Here is a 17,190-nt window from a genome sequence, read left to right on the forward strand (position 1 = left end):
TCGCTAAAATCAAGGGCCTGCTGAATTGCCCATTAATTTCTTTCCTATTTTGCCTCAAAGTTTATTCCCAGTGACGACATCACTCCTACCTGCATGACGACCATGTGATTTTTGACAATTTTTTAGGTGATAACGTACGACAACCTCTGGGCAAGTTTCACACCAGTTTTCACACACACACAAACACATCGTCTTTCGCTCAACCTGCCATTTAGACCAATATTTAGACAATATTAGACAATATTTATTAGGCAATAATTAGATTCATATGTTCGTAAATATTAGAGACAATTTGTGAAAGCTGTAGGTTGCAGTAATTTGACATTGTCATAGCTTAAAAGATGTCCTGCAACTTTAATTTGAAATGTATAACACGAAGGAGAGTTACTCCTCCTGTACAACGGGGCATTGTCGGCATTCTACACCCTGTGCATTCACTTGCAGCTAAGAACCGCAGCATAGCGATCCCGGTAGACCTGGACGCCCAAGTTACTGCGATGTTTGACAAGAACGCTCTCATCAGCAAGCACACACGTGCCTGGCTGTCATCTGCTCGAGCTCCGAAAAAGGACATCCCCCACAAAGAACAGCGTGCAGGCAATGAGGCAAGCGCACACATCTTTTTGCCCCTGTCACACCTCAAATTGAATGTCATTCTCAGTGAATGACATTCGCACTGAATGACATTTGTTTCGTGTGAGACGGTGGAACCAAATGGCAATACTACATACGAATGAGTTCGGGGAGCTCATTCACTTTTTCGTCTCGCAGCGACAGTGTGCCCTCACAGTAGAGAGGTAACAAAAACAACAATGATAAAGCATTTGAAGAAATGAAAGACGAATGAAAAGTTGTACTCCAGTGTTTTATCACAAATTTGATAACTTTTGACACGAAGGAAGGAAGGCTTAACACTGTTTTTTGGTGAACTACCCTCGTTCCCAGTCGTCACGTAGCCAAGTGCGGTGCAGATAGGCTTCTTACTTGTCTTGGCTTGTGATACATAGCCAACTAAATGTTGTCGAAAACGCAACAATTTTGTGAAATAATGTAACATTTCACTAGTTTCAAGCAAACGAAATAAAACTATAACCAGTATACCTGTATAATGCTTCATATGTTCGTTCCTGGTGTCATCATTATCGACTTTGACGTCATTTGCGAATGACATTCTGTTTCTTCGTGTAACTCAGTGGAAGACAAACAAATGACATTTGGTGCGACTGTCATTCGCTGGGAATGGCATTCAATTTGCTGTGTGACAGGGGCTATTTTGCTAGATCTTCTCACAACTCCCGTCGCCAACCTAGGGCCTGAAGCTCGCCATCCCAGCTCCCTCATCTAGCAGCAGTTCGGGGAGCCGCACTGCACATCCCAGTGACCGAACCGTGATCGAGGTGCTTCAAGATCTGGTCTGCCTCCTCGAAGAGCAGCTGCGACCTCTAGTCCAGGCCGAGCTCTCCGTCCTGGTCGACGTCCTTCACCATCCCGAACAGCTGTTTCCCGCAAACACGGAGGCCCGCACCAAATGCTCAGCGTTCGTCTCCAAGCTCGTTCAGCACACCCAGCGGCTGTTGCTAGAGCACGAGGAAGCTCTCTGCATACGGGTGCTGCAGACGTTGAGGCAAATGATGTCTGATGCCGACTATGGTGACAAGGTAAGCCATCTCTGTAGCCTCGTTGTCACTGTGTGTGAGGGGTATATCGGTGCTGGAGTTAGTTAGATGCTCCTGCTGCGTAGTAGCATATTTGTTCGCACAATTTGTTCATATTTTTGTGGACAACATTGTAGAATGGTGGGCGTGAACGAATTATGTTTGTGCATCATGCTCGAGGTTTTTCAAACAATGCAGTAGCCGTGTATATCGGAGGGTTTTTCGTATGTTAGCCATGTTTCTTAGTTGTGTTGAGGAACTGTTGTGCTCCGTTACTGTTGGGTATAAATATAGTAAAAGTATTTGGGGTAGAGTTCAGAACAGAGACATGTTGCCAAATTTGCAAAGACATCACCCTGAAGATGTGTGTATGTTCTACATAATTTGTACTGGTCAACAACCTTTTGCAACATCCTCATATGGTCCTCCTATGTGGAAGGCCCTTCTGAAACGACTGTCTTTAGTTCAGTTCTGAATTTCTATTCTTTTCATCTTGTGCTTCATTTCTGACGTACACTTTCTTCTGAACAGCTGTTTACAGCATAGCAGCCTCTTAACTTTTTCAAGAGCATCACAGGAAAATTCATGATAGAAAACATATAATAAATAATGCATAATGAATGCATAGATAATGAATTGTACATAACGAGTCATGCATACACAAAGAGTCACGCATACGCAACGAGTCACGCATACGCAACGAGTCACGCATATGCAACGAGTCACGCATACGCAACGAGTCACGCATACGCAACGAGTCACGCATACGCAACGAGTCACGCATACATAATGAATCATGGATACATAACAAATTATACATATATATAATTAATCATGCATAATGAGTAATACATAATGAATGCGTAACAAATCATGCATTGTAAATACATGCATAATTGAATCCAGCAATCTTTCTTCTCTGTCTTTCTTGATGAGCTAACTACTTTGCTCTTTAGTCACTTTTCGCTCTGCTCTGGTGCTTGTGGAAGGTACTAACTTTCTGAGCTTTTTCTGTCTCTTTCTGCTGATGGTGGCCACAAAGGTCGACCCCAAACTTCTCACTCCCCGAGAAGTCAGTGATCAGAAACGGGTAAGACATCGGGATGTTTTGCCGTCTGCCTGCCCAAGCTATGTTCAACCACTGCTTGATTGCATGGATGTTTGAATGGTGTTGTGCACGAGTGCATCTTGTTGGTCATTTGTGGCTCACAAGCTGTTTGCACCTGTGGACCTGTGGCACTTGGCATGCTCACTGGAGACAACGTGAGTTGTTGTGATGTGTTGATGTTCTGTAATTTTTGTGCGATTCATTCACATACTGTCCAGATAAGGACCTATAATTAGGAAGGATTGAAAAAAATAAAACGCAGCAACTGTGGGAGTAGCGTAAGAGACGTACAATGTAGCAAAACCTATTTAGATGTACATGAAGTGCTGCAGAGTATTACGTATATGAGCCCTACACTGTTTATTCATTGTATACTTTCTTGCTAAAAAAATTCAGCGACACACGCAAAAGAAGACACATGCAAAATGGGACACAGCTGCTTGTCTTCCGTAAGCAGCTGTTTTGTCCGTATCATCTTTTGTGTGCGTCGCCTGTGGCTGCATTTTTTAGCAAGCATGTACCAACTAATACATCAACTCGTGGAGCTCTTTCAGTTTATATACTTTCTGTTAATCTTGTTTGCTAGTTTTATTGTGTATTGTAACTGTATTGTATTTCAATGCTCTGTTCAGCTATGTTTGAAAGAAAACAGAAAATTAATTACATTATAATTGATATATTGTAAAACTTAATAAACACGACTGGTTCCTAAGGCTAGTTTTGTTTTGATACTCATAATGCAGGAACAACAGAAATAACGCTGAAGAAATATTGCATATGTCAAATGTACAGCTATGCTATGTACTTGAGATGAGATCTAATTTTCTGCGTCATTGATTTCTCCGCTCTATCACAAGTCTATATAGATACACACGCACACACTGTGTAGATGTGGGTTGACATACGGCATGTTTACTGCAAGGCATGGTGTAATCTCATGACTACTGATCTCATTGTCAATATCTCTCAACCAGAGCGTCGAACCGAACCGGAACCGAAACTGAAAAACGTAATTAACCGTAGTTTTTACCTGGAACTGAACCAGTACTGAACCGTCATTACTAGCGCCATCTTGGAGCTGAACCGGAACAGAACCGATCTAAAAACTTCGGTTACCGGTTCGGAATACCGGTTCGGCTCTGGTTGGTTTGTGGTGGCGGGTGATATGGGCATTTGAGCGGTCTGCCTGCCTAGATTGGTGGAGCCACATTGCTCGGAGAAGGGATAAATGGGCGCCCTCTTGGCCGAAAAACAGAAATAAATGCATAAAAAAAAACTTAACGAAGAGATCTTGTACCATTTTTAGTGGCTACCTATAATTTTGTAGCATATTAGAACCTCGAACCGGTTCCGAACCGGTTTGCAGCCTCTGATCCGGTTAACCGAACCGATATATGTGAACTCCGGAGCTGAACCGGAACTGAACCTTTATGGCCAAACCCGAACCCGAAACAAACCGAAAACCGTTTCAGTTTGACGCTCTGCTCTTAACCACTGAGAATACCTTTTCTGAATGTTTGTTTCACGTGTTTGAGCACACCTTTGCACTCCGTGAAAATCACCACGGTCACGTGTCTTAATTTGCGTGCACGGCATGAGTCGGATGCATCTCCTTGCCAGTACATAACGAAACGTGCAAACAAATCTTCAGGGTGAAGTCCTGCGGCAAAGTTTACTGGTCCTGTACTTCGGCAAACCCCCTTCGAAAAGGGACGGAAGCGGGACCAGCACTGGCAGCAACACGCCGACGGGTGGCGCGGGTCGCATCCCTCAACCCAGCGCTCCGGGAACGCCTCTGCTCAGCAGGGCCGAGATGACGCTGGCCGAAGTGCAGTGCCAGCTGGACAAGGAAGGCGCTTCCGATCTGGTCGTTGAACTGATTATGATGAACCCATCGCTCCCAATCTTCCTGGAAAGCGTGGAACTCGGCATTGCGCTGCTCAAAGGAGGAAACCCAGCAATACAGGTATGTCGCGTTGACAGTGTTTATGTTGTGCCACGGTGTCACCAACTGTACTACAATGGGGGACACAGCTCTGAATGCCGTAGTGGACATTGTGGTCTTCCTTGCTACCCAGAGTAAACAAGGCCCGATTGCTTAAGCAATTTGACATAGTCATTACGAGTCTGTCAGTTATGACACGTTTTCGGTGGATGTAGCCATAGCGACGAGCCGCAGACAGTCGTACTGGCTGCCACTAGCAGCCGCGGGAAGCCAATGTCAATGCCACCTAGATACATAAGGCCTGCTTATTGCCTCCTCTCCCTCCTTCGCTACGATGACATAAATAGTCAGAATTTGTCTGCTACTGCAATTTGCCGTTCTGCGAATCCAAGAACCCGCAAATGGTCGCAGCTTACTTGGAACCTGCAGACCTGAATATTTAAACAAAAAGCGCAACACGCTTTCCAGAAAATCAGTTTTGAGAAAGATTGGGGCCGTTTTGCGTTTTATTTCGAAGTTTTCCCATTTAGTACACGAGGACGTACAATCACCACTCGCAGACGACGGTGGTTCGTCTTCATGGCCACGACCAGTGAAAGCACGTTCGTGATTGGCTGCCGCCGTTGAAAACACGATTCTGATTGGCGGACTATTGGTTGTTACATCACGTCGACGAGGAAGCAGGCTTTCTTTGTCTAGGGGCTGTTGCCAGTGTTTGCAGTCGTCCGCTTCAGCCAATCACTGCAGACGACTGGCTGAAGCAGGCGACATCCTGAGTCTTTACGTCCACATGACACAGAAGTGAGAGGAGGTTTGCTGCATCTGGGTGGCATTCACTGTGCCAACTACCCTGTGGTTACGTAGCTGCTTGTCACCCGCAATCCAAATCATACATGCTCAGCAGTACGTTATTTCTGTTGCCTTCCAGAAATCTATGCACACTAAATTAACTCTAGGCAACAACTCGGAGAAGTTCTTCAAGGTCTTCTACGACAAAACGAAAGCTGCTCAACAGGAAATCAAGTCGACCGTCACTGTCAACACTTCGGACATTGCCGCTCGTGCAACCAGTGAGGACAGAGATCATCCGCGGGGAAGCATGGGAAAGGAATCCAGGAGGAACAGAGGTTAGGCTTCCGTCGTCTGCTCTCTGCTCGTTTCTTGTTTTGGAGACACAGCCTATAAGCGCTCGTGTTTTCATTGCGTGCAGGGGCAAAGTCAAACGGGTTGGTGATATCTGAGGAATTGAAGGCCCAGTTGGAGGATGCGGCGAGTGTAACAGGAAAGGCATACTCTCACCTGAGGAGTATGGGGACCATCGGGGGAATCACAAAAGATGAGGATGCTGGAGGTAAGTGTTACGTACAGTCATGATGGTCCTGGCTGTGTTCGTTTAGAGTTTATGAAGATGAAAATAGACGAAAAGCCAGGAGTCATGATCTTTATCGCTTTGTTACGCTGGCTTCCAACGCTGGTGTTTAGGCGTCGAAACATACTTTTTGTTATCGCTGGGTTTTGATGTTAGAAGCCAGTGTAGCAAAGTCATAATAAAGTTTATGAAGACGCATTGCGGGTAGATATAGGCATTCATATTGCATTCACAATAATATGTTAAACAAAACCAAGGCATGACTAGTCATACAACATTTCCAGATAAGTACACAATAACGGCTTTATATCTCGGGTATCATGCCATACCATTGTGTTTGCGATATGTAATTTTCCGATGTCTCGACAGCATCCAATATCATCAGATGTTTCTCGCACGTTTGTGTGATTATGGGATACATATAGCATGGATGTCAGTAAGACATAAATTGGATAGTTCAATACTGAAGTGTGCTATAGTACAGAAGGTACGCTTTAAGGTTGCCTACAGTATTTTGATAAAATGAAACATGGACACGGCAAACAATTTTAGCACTACTATGCTTGCTGTAAGTGCGACGTGGACAGTTAATCCGAGCAACATGATCTGCGTCACAGCGCAAACTCCAAACTCTCCGAGCGAGGAATCGGCCGTGGCGGACCGATCTGAAAAGGCGAGAAGTGGCGACGAGCAGTGCCTGGCACCGGAAGTATTAGTCATGCTGCCCATACTGAGGTTTCTTCAACTTCTGTGCGAAAATCACAACAGGAGCCTCCAGGTTAACCGCTACAGCAACCTAATATTCTCTTAACAGGGATTACCTCTAGCTCTATCTTATGCAAGAACGTTTTTCACCCAGGACTTCCTGCGGAACCAGAACAATAAGAACAACTACAACCTGGTGTCGGAGACATTGCTCTTCCTCGACTGCATCTGCGGAAGCACAACCGGGGGATTGGGACTTCTGGGTCTCTACATCAACGAACACAATGTTGAGCTTGTCAACCAAACATTGGAAACTTTAACTGAGTACTGTCAGGGGCCTTGTCATGAAAACCAAGTATGTCACCTGTCACAAGAAGATTATAATTATATCACTATAGCATGTGCCATGGAACTTTGATGGTTGATGGTGGTGTTGTATTTCTGTTAAAATAGAACTGCATAGCCATGCATGAAAGCAATGGCATCGACATCATCATTGCACTGATCCTGAATGACATAAACCCATTGGGAAAAAAGAGAATGGACCTCGTGTTAGAACTCAAGGTGAGCTTGGCATTGTGACGGTGCATGTTTATGTGGGGAAACTGCAATGCAGCTCATTTGTAGCAGGATTTTCACACCTTATGACATAGTTAGGCCCCCATATTTTCAGGTTTTATGTTTTTTGAACATGCAGTGCAAAAATGGGGTGATATCGGTTGGATGTCACGTGAAAAAAAGAGCTCTTTGTGCATTCCAAATGAACATGAATGTGCAGTACTTAACATTCTTAACAAGAACAACAACTTTGTTTTATGATGATGAATGGGGAGTTTCACTGTCAATGTTCTCAAATGCCCATAGTGGTGGATGAATTTGCATTTTGGAAAGTACCAACGATGGTGCAAATCCGGGGGAAGGGGGTTCTACCACGTTTAACCCCGAAACACAAGACCATACTTATAGTTAGGGCCCTCAGTTTTCGGGTTTTATTTTTTGTGAAAATCGGGGGGTAAATATCGGGTTGAAAATCAGGACCTGCCAAACAGGGTAAAATCGGGTGATATACTGAGAAGTGATGCATTTTCGGGTGAAAAAAAAAAGATACTTTTATGTGTTGAAATTAATTAATTATAATAATGAAGTAATGATAATGAAGTTGGGAGTGCGAGGCAAGCTGCCACAGCCGCACTAATCTAACCTAATATATCACTAAACAAATTGTATGATGTCATAGGTTAAAGATGGCTTTCCAGTAACACAAATAAATGAATCGAAAAGTTCCGCTAAATCTACAAACGTACACTTAAGGCAACAAACGGTAGAAAAATCCAACACTGAAGTTTTCAACTTATTTAATGACACAAGCTTTCATGTAGCACACTATATTTCTTCAGGTGTCTTTGTCACACCTGAAGAAATGTAGTCTGCTACATGAAAGCTTGTGTCATTAAATAAGTTGAAAACTTCAGTGTTGGATTTTTCTACCGTTTGTGCCTTCCGTGGACGTCGACGAGACCCTCGTTGAAGTGGGCTTGACCGCAATACACGGAAGTTTTAGGTGAAGCCAACTTTCAAATGGTGACTCCTACCAAAGGAACATTTTTCACGCTAGAAATCGGACCTGCATGCAAGCGTCCACAAACCCAAACTCGACGTGTTTTGTTTACTTCACCAGCAAGACGCGGCGCGGTCGGGAGCAAGTCGCGAGTGGTCGCGCGATTGCCGTAGTTCGCGCGTGTGCGGATCAAGTCCTTGGTTTGCACTTTCGCAAGCCCGGTTTACGGGTTTTATCGGGTTAAACCCGAACTATCTTGATGTAGATCGGGGGGTAAAAACGGGCTTTATCGGGTTTTACCCAAAAACTGAGGGCCCTACTTATAGTTTATGCCACCCAACTGGTGCTTGATCCAAACTGTGGAGATCACACTCTCATATGAGTTGACCATATCCACCGGATAGCTAGAAGCAACGTCTCTGAGTGTAACGCTATAGTGGATGAGCGCTTTAGTGCAATAGCTTGCTAGGGACCTCCATCTGTATATTGATATTTATGCTTTCTACAAAATCAGTAAAGGATTTTTGAATATTCAAAGTGCCATCATTCAATTGATGTCTCTGAGTGTTCCGAATATTGGGCATAGCCATAATGCAGCTTGTTCCCAAATTTCAACAGAACAACGCGAGTAAATTACTGCTGGCCATCATGGAGAGCAGAGGAGACAACGAAAATGCTGAAAGAATATTGTTCAACATGAGTCCACGCCAGCTGGTGGAGGTCGCCTGCAATGCCTACCACCAGGAGGAGGAGGAAGAAGAGGAGGAGGACGAGGAGGAGGGAGGATGTGCCTCTGTGAACGAGGATGGGGTCTCACCCAAGGAAGTCGGGCACAACATCTACATCCTATGCCATCAGCTTGCACAACACAACAGGGACCTGGCCGCGCTGCTCAAACCTACGCTTCAGGAGCCCCAGGATGCAAAAATGTTGCAGGCGCTTCAGTATTACGCCTCCCACACTGCACAGATTGAGGTATGAGATGGCAAAGTACACAGAGTTCTAAGGCAGTGTTCCCTCTTAGTCTGAGTAAGGAAACCTTGGGGGGAAAAGTCTGGAAAACCCTGTAAACTGTCGGGGTTGGCCCCAGCGAGATAGAGTTACCTAGGGCGCGCAACTGCCCGGTGTTTCCCCTTCAACTTTGAAGCTACATTGAGGAACCTCTCCTTTCTCTCTCTCTTGCACTCCTTCCAAACAGAACCGAGGATCAATGAAACATGACGTACGTTGCCATTAAAGCAGTCCTGGGACAGGCACGCTTGAGCCATCGCAACTTCTTCTGCACGAAAACGACCAGCTGAATCCACTATGTGTACATAGAGCCTGAAGTTTTAGGGTTTTACCCGATTCTTCCCCGAATTTGCACCCCGAATTCAAGGTTCACCTTTTAGGTTGAAACACGATTTTTACCCGGCAAATTCCCCTCACTGGGACGTCTGTAGGAACGCATTAACTTACTTATTTGGCAGCAAATGCAGTTACACCACCGTTTGTACCAAACCATTGCAGTTAGTTTGAGCAACTGAGCCCGATTTCTCCCCGAATTTAGCATACCAGTAGTTTTTTCACCCGAATTCGCATGAATTTAGTGCACATGTTTATTTACCCGATTTTTAACCCCCCGAATTTAGAAAGAAATATTTCCCGAAAACTTCAGGCTCTATGTGTACAGGGTCTTAATGATATAAACAAAATACAGAAGCCGATACTGAAGATTTTTGTTTAAGTTTAATTTGTACAAGCTTTCGCGTGGAGGTCCACGCTTCCTCAGGTACAGTGTCTGAGGAAGTGCCTGAGGAAGCGTGGACCTCCACGCGAAAGCTTGTACAAATTAAACTTAAACAAAAATCTTCAGTGTCGGCTTCTGTATTTTGTTTATGTGATCTACAGGACTTGACTCCCTTCTTCGTATACGCATCAGGGTCTTAATGATGTAAGAAAAGCCAGTTCCTTATCAGACAGCGCCAAAGACTGGGTGCTGTCATAAGACGTTCCAAATTCCGCAATCTTTTCGGCCTCAGTGATTTCCCCTCAGTGGTCTTATTAGTAAATCTCGCAACATGAAGCGTTTGCGTCAGGAAGTGAGAGAGGGGCGTTGTGCACCAGCCGCCTCTGGCAGATTGAAAACCCAGCGCCCATGCTCAAACCACTATCAAAGCAAGCCAACGACGACATCACTGAGGAATCTCCTCAACGTTCATGCAAGGGGGTCCTGGTCGGGAACCTTCGTCATGGGGAAGGAGGATGAGAGAGAGGGACGTGTTGGTAGTGGGTTTGCTCGTTATTGTCTTTCATTCAATTAGTTTACACCTTCGGTTTCCAAGGAATATATGGATGGACCCCAGCGCTAACAAACTCTGAAGCTAAAGCCTTTAAAGTACAGCATGTGGACTCTGTGTAATTCCAGTAACGTTTCCTGCAATTCCAGATTGTCCGTCATGACCGCACCATGGAGCAAATTGTCTTCCCCGTGCCTCAGATCTGCGAATTCCTCACACGAGAGACCAAAGTCAAAATTTACAATACAACGGAACGTGATGAACAAGGAAGCAAGGTACCAGCCCCCCCTCTCTTTCTACCTAAGCTTTATTGTTCAGCGACGTGTCAACACGAATAATGCACCTCTCAGGTGTCCGATTTCTTTGAGCGAACAGAAGATCTCTTCAACGAAATGAAGTGGCAGAAGAAACTACGTGGTACGTGCCCTTTTACGTCGCACGTTAATGTCTGGCACACTAAAATGGATTCTTTGTAGGTCAGCCTGTGCTTTACTGGGTGAGCAGACACATGTCAGTATGGAGCACAGTGGCATTCAACCTCGCGGTGCTGGTGAATATCCTCGTCGCCATCTTCTATCCGTTCACTGAAGCCAGTGGTAAGTGTACTTGCTGCACAAAACTGCTATGTAGGATAGAAAGGGCATCGTAACATAACACCTATGTGGACAGTGGGCCATGAGGCTCTGAACGGTGCTTATGTAACTACCAACTAGAGCCTGAAGTTTTCAGGAAATATTTTTTTCCACATTCGGGGGGTAAAAATCGGGTAAATAAACATGTGCACTTAATTCATGCAAATTTGGGTGAAAAACCTTCCAGTACGCTAAATTCGGGGAGAAATCGGGCTCAGTTATTCAAACTAACTGTAGCGGTTTGATACAAACGGGGATGTAACTGCATTTTTCTGCCAAACAAGTAAGTTAGTGCATTCCTACAGACATCGCAGTGAAGGCAATTTGCCGGGTAAAAATCGGGTTTCAACCTATAGAGACAGCCTTCAATTCGGGGTGCAATTTCGGGGAAGAATCGGGTAAAACCCTAAAACTTCAGGCTCTGACCATATTTACCCGAATGTAAGTCGACCCCCTTTTTCCAAAATCGACGATCCAAAGTAGGAAGGTCGACTTATAATCGGAATCTGCGCAACCACAAGGCTCTGCGGCCAGCGCGCTGTGTGGCCATACCGCTTCCTCACTTGGAGGGAGAGAGAGGGAAGGGGGGGAGAGAGAGTTACACATGTGACAAGCGACAGCAATAAAAGCAGTCAAAACGAAGGCTCCTCTTTCGTTCTCCGCCAGCCATGGGACGCGCAATGAGACGTGCGTCCCCGTTCCTACCCGGCGGCGTTCAAGAGACGTGCGATACTGTTTGCCGAAGTGAGCAACAACTGTGCTGCAGAACGAGAATTTGGCGTTTCTGAACGCGTTGTCAGAGAATGGACAAAGCAACATGAAGCGATCTTCAGCTGCAGCGGGACACGTCGCGGATTCACCGAAGACGGAACGCTATCCAGCAGTTGAAGATAAATTCGAGGCATTTGCGCGAGAAAAGCGTAACAGGAAACTCCTCGAAACGTGCAACATGTTGCAAGGAGAGGCCAGGCATCTTGCAAGTGATGAAGGAATGGGCCGTGCCCAGTTTAAGGCATGCTGGTGATACCTGGTGGCCTCACAAGCCAGCTGCCACTGCTTGATGTGAGCTTAAACAAATCGTTCAAAAGCTATGTCAGGCAGTTGTACAACGCGTGGTTGGCAAGAGGAGGGCGCAAGATGACTCCGACAGGGCGGGTCAAGCATGTGTCTCTCACCGAGGTCTAGTAGATGGGTTTCGGCGGCGTTGGGTGGCAATGCGACATGGTCATTTGTACGTTCAAGAAGCGTAGACTATGTCTCGACGACGATGTCTGCTACACCTCCGACGAGATCGAGGAAGCACGACAGAAGAAGAGTCTTCCGACGATGAATAAATCTTTTACGTTTTCGTCACCACAAAGCTTTTTTTCATTTTCATAGATCTCGAAGTTGGGGGGGGTCGACTCACATTTGGGTCGACTAACATTCGGGTAAATAAGGTAGTTCACTTTTAAGGCCCGTTTATACTACCGCGTTACACTGACGAGAGAGGGTGTGCAACGACGTTGCCTGCTGCACTCTACTTGCTGAGCGTTTATACTTGGATGCAAGAAAACATATGGTGTGGACCAGCGCGTTCTGGAAGTAGTGAGCATGCTCTACTCTTGATATTGTGCGACAGCACTCACTGGCATACGATGTACCACAGCCCCTCGCGTGGCTTCTATTAGAATCCTGCACAGGTTGGACCTCCTTGAACCGCCACCGACAACAAGAAAAAAAAACAGGTACGAGCTCTAAGCTCCTCAAGGCTGTCTCTGATGTGTTATGTGCCTGGAAGGTTCGTTGTACCTGTTGGCCACATTGTATGTAACACAAAAAGGATGCAAATTGAGTGACTCATTAAATTCTTTCTATTCTTGTTCTTGGGAAATGTCTTAGCCACATCCAACTTTCGTCCAACCCTCTACCCGCATAAGCAAGTCTTTAGTCCTTTTAGCCTCTAAAGCCGAGTAAAGTGAACCTAAGGACGGGTATGTTTGCTTCAGAGTTGGATCCACGGATCTCTGGAGTCAGCTGGGCTGTCATGCTGGTCTCCCTCGCTGGTGCTGTCCTGGCACCACGTCCTTCAGCTCTGCGTGCCCTCGCCTGCTCACTCATTCTGAGGCTCGTCTACTCTTTGGGCCTACAGCCGACATTATGGCTGTTAGGAACTGTGAATGTAGCTATCAGGTGAGATTACAGCACTCCTAATCTTGAGGACATGTTCTAATATTTGCGCGACATGTCTCGCAGTACTGTGCACCTCGTAAGCATCATGGGCAATCATGGCACGTTTACGAGGAGCCTGCGGCAGGTGGCTTCCGACATAGAACTGCTATATCACATTATGTACTTGGGCTTCTGCGTACTTGGTCTCGTCGTTCATCCATTCTTCTACAGTGTTCTCCTCCTTGATGTTGTCTATCAGGTACTTGTACTGCTTGGACAAAATAGTACAGTAAAACCCGCGGATAACGATATCCCTCGTAAAACGATGGTTTATGATTTTACCGTCAAAATATACATTGTTTCTGTGGGGAAACGACCCGCGTACAGCGATGGAGACCGCGGTTCCGAGTACTCGTATAACGATGTTGGACACTGTCCCGTGCGCGTAACCTCGCGGCGATTTGCGCCATACAGTAGGATACAGTAGGATCTCGATGATACGAATGTCACGGGGTAGCGGAAAAAATTCGTATAATCCGAAATTTTTATAAAAAGAATTAAACCAAAATAAAAAGTGAGGCAAGAAAATAGACAGAGACTGTTCATTTTCCAATACTGTCAGTGGTGGTGGTGGTGGTGATGGTGAAAGGACTCGTCGTTGTCAACCTCACAGATGTGGGCAACGTCACGACTGACGCCCTGGGGAATGTGCATCCTGGGCCGACTTGTAAGGGAACTGTGTGACGGTACTGTCAGTGGAAGGAGGTCGGTGGTAACGCTTTTGTGTCCCCGTATTTGGCCAGTGCTGCTCAAATTTGCCAGATGATTCAAAAGGCAAAGCACGTGCTTTCCACCCGCGAGTCGCGCGACAGTGTTCTACAGCGGGCTTCTCCTAAAGCACGCAGGCGTTAGGTGAAGCCGACTTGCGGAATGGTGACGTGTAATATTGCCAGAAGTTGTCCTGATATGTTCCCTGGTTCCCTCCACGAGTTCTGGTCGCTGTTTTCCCAAGCCAGTGCGATGTCACACAGCTACGCGTTTTTTTAAGCATCTGTTTCTTTTTCTGTTGCTACACGCGGGGTGGCGCGCGACTTTTCGAGGACGGGTTATTTAGGTCAACCCTCGTTTAACGATGTACACCGTATAACGATGGAATTCGCGATTACCGTCAATATCGTTATACGCGGGTTTCACTGTATATGGCAATGTGCAAAATGGTACAACTTTGCAAATGTTTCTGCCTTGTGTATTCGAGTTTTGTGGTTTTTGAAAATTGAGACCGGTGGTCAAGTATCTGCCCAATTGGATTCAATAAGAACTTCAATCAGAAAAAGTAATACTGGTTGGATACAAGTTGGGTTCCAATTGGACAAACAGAATCCAATTAGTCGCAATAAGACCCAACCTGAAGTCCAGTTGGATCCAATCTGAATCCAATTAGACCGAATTGCACACAGTGGAAACCAGTTGAGACCAATTGGAATTCTAGTTGGACACAATTGGAATTTTTAACTGGGCTGTCATTTATGGAGTCTGTTGCACATGAGTAGGCACACATTTTGTCGCTTTTACCACAAACAGGAAGAGACGCTGCTCAACGTGATCAAGTCTGTAACTCGCAACGGACGCTCCATCATCTTAACAGCTGTGCTGGCCCTGATCCTCGTGTACCTCTTCTCCATCGTAGCATACCTCTTCTTCCGCGATGACTTCCTAATCGAAGTGGATAAAGGATCCAACAGTGTCCCTCGTAAGTCTGATTCTTTGGTGCTGCGGTAACCGAATTTTGAGTCCCACTAAGAGGTGTGTGCCACGTAGGGTTACCCGCCGTCGAAGACATAGTGGCGCCCCCTGAACCTACAGATGGCTTCTGTGAGGGGTCTGGTATTGGTGGTTCCAAATATACAAAGGATGTTTGTTCTTCAGCTACTACACCAGGCAAGTAGTATGCCAGGGTTTTAAAGCGTACAAATTCCTGTACGTGTGCAGGATTGTATAAATTGTGAAGGTCGCAACTCTCTGTGATGAATCTATGCGGTCTTACTGATGTTAATCAGAGTGTACTACTGATGTCCATGACTAGGGCTAGTGCATTTACGCGCACCCCCCTTATAATCCCCTCCTGCAGGAGTCAGACGAGCTGCACCCCCCCCCCCCCCCTCCCAGAATTTGGAAAACCATAAAACCCAAAAGCGAGGAACCCTAAGTGCGAAATATTTGATTTTCGTGCATTTATGTAGCGTTGCACGAGGAAATCATTAAATCAAAGGCAGATTATTCTCGCAAGAAACAACATAAGAAGCAGTCATAACATAAAATGGCAGACGTCATTAGTGTACTGCATCAGTTTTTCTGGAGCTCCTGCATTCTGGTCCAGGATTGGGTGTGACCTCATCATCCGTAGCTGAGAGTGAGGAGGATGATGGAGATGACACCGTGAAAGAGCGTGCGTGTGACTCGCTCATTATGTGCATCATCACGTCCATGAACCACGGCCTGCGCAATGGGGGTGGCATAGGTGATGTCCTACGACCACCCAGCGTCAAGGTAAGTGGTCTTCCTTCCTTGCTCTCTGTCGATGTTTCTTTCAGACATAACAGCCCACGGTTTTCAACAGGAGCCTCTGTACTTTGCACGAGTGGTGTACGACCTGCTGTTCTTCTTCGTCGTGATTATTATTGTGCTCAACCTCATCTTCGGTGTCATCATTGACACCTTTGCTGACCTCCGTAGCGAGAAACAGCAAAAGGAAGAAACTCTGCGGAACACCTGCTTTATTTGCGGTGAGCTAATTGCGATACGCCCAGAGAAGTTACATCGATGATGTACTGAGCATTAATTTTCTTCTTCTTCAACAACCTTCTTCAACAACAACAACAGGGCTGGACCGTGCTGCATTTGACAACAAGAGCGTCTCCTTCGAAGAGCACATACGCTGTGAACACAACCTTTGGCACTACCTTTACTTCATAGTCCTCGTTCGAGTCAAGGACCCCACAGAGTTCACGGGGCCGGAGAGCTACGTCTACGCCATGATACAGGTCCGTCGTGTCATCGTTGTGCATTATTGTTTCGCCGCGCAGCCTTAATTAGCATTTCTGGTCGGGCGCAAGAAAACCTGTGTGTGCATGTCACACTAATTCACTCCAGGAGAAAAACCTGGAATGGTTCCCACGGATGCGTGCCATGTCCCTGGCAGCGGACGAAGCGGAAGGGGAGCAGAACGAGATGCGAACGCTGCAGACGCAGTTGGAAGAGACGCAGAAGATAGTGACAAGTCTCTCAACATTGTTGCTCGACTTAAGGAACCAGGTAAGACAAACAAGAAGGCATTGTCACGATATCGTCTCGTGCCGACAACACATTGACCTTGAAACAGGGTGTCGAACTGGTTAAAAATGCTAATTAGGGAAGCGCCGAGCGCCAACTCTCAAGCGCTCGATCTGCGTTCTTTAACCAGTTCGATGCTGCACGAACAGGCCCAAAACGTGGTCTTAAAAGACAGAGTGTCACTTTTACAGAAAGTGCCATAATGTAAAAACGCGCAGGTTTTGATTTTGCAGAGACATCGACATGAATCTCGAGATGTCTGTGATTGGCTTAGGTGGACACGACTCCTCCAAGTTTCAACATAATGTGCCTGCATGCTTCAAACTGTTGCTTGTACACCGGTCATATTGTAAAAGCACTCATCTGAGATGACATACCCTGGGCACTTTTGCGTGCTTCTATAGCAAAAGCGTAAAATACCTGCGTTAACAGAACGCGATTCGCGTTCCACAGTCAAC

General features: G+C 46.0%; 1 protein-coding gene across 5 annotated transcripts in view; it reads left to right on the top strand.

Moving 5' to 3' along the window:
• The window catches only part of LOC135388004 (inositol 1,4,5-trisphosphate receptor type 1-like), a 37,076-nt gene that overhangs the window by 18,357 nt on the left and 1,529 nt on the right, over positions 1-17,190 (top strand). For all 5 annotated transcript variants that reach the window (XM_064617270.1, XM_064617272.1, XM_064617273.1 and 2 more), the window contains 20 exons: positions 445-605; positions 1,311-1,658; positions 4,415-4,729; positions 5,637-5,835; positions 5,919-6,059; positions 6,695-6,855; positions 6,937-7,137; positions 7,236-7,346; positions 8,959-9,315; positions 10,769-10,894; positions 10,970-11,036; positions 11,096-11,215; positions 13,240-13,423; positions 13,487-13,661; positions 14,984-15,152; positions 15,221-15,340; positions 15,780-15,949; positions 16,020-16,185; positions 16,283-16,443; positions 16,553-16,714. In XM_064617270.1, the coding sequence (XP_064473340.1) occupies positions 445-605; positions 1,311-1,658; positions 4,415-4,729; positions 5,637-5,835; positions 5,919-6,059; positions 6,695-6,855; positions 6,937-7,137; positions 7,236-7,346; positions 8,959-9,315; positions 10,769-10,894; positions 10,970-11,036; positions 11,096-11,215; positions 13,240-13,423; positions 13,487-13,661; positions 14,984-15,152; positions 15,221-15,340; positions 15,780-15,949; positions 16,020-16,185; positions 16,283-16,443; positions 16,553-16,714 (3,614 nt within the window). The remainder of the gene's footprint in view (positions 1-444; positions 606-1,310; positions 1,659-4,414; positions 4,730-5,636; positions 5,836-5,918; positions 6,060-6,694; positions 6,856-6,936; positions 7,138-7,235; positions 7,347-8,958; positions 9,316-10,768; positions 10,895-10,969; positions 11,037-11,095; positions 11,216-13,239; positions 13,424-13,486; positions 13,662-14,983; positions 15,153-15,220; positions 15,341-15,779; positions 15,950-16,019; positions 16,186-16,282; positions 16,444-16,552; positions 16,715-17,190) is intronic.

The sequence above is a fragment of the Ornithodoros turicata genome, chromosome 3 (genome assembly GCF_037126465.1).
Source record: "Ornithodoros turicata isolate Travis chromosome 3, ASM3712646v1, whole genome shotgun sequence".
In the NCBI taxonomy this organism is placed as follows: domain Eukaryota; kingdom Metazoa; phylum Arthropoda; class Arachnida; order Ixodida; family Argasidae; genus Ornithodoros; species Ornithodoros turicata.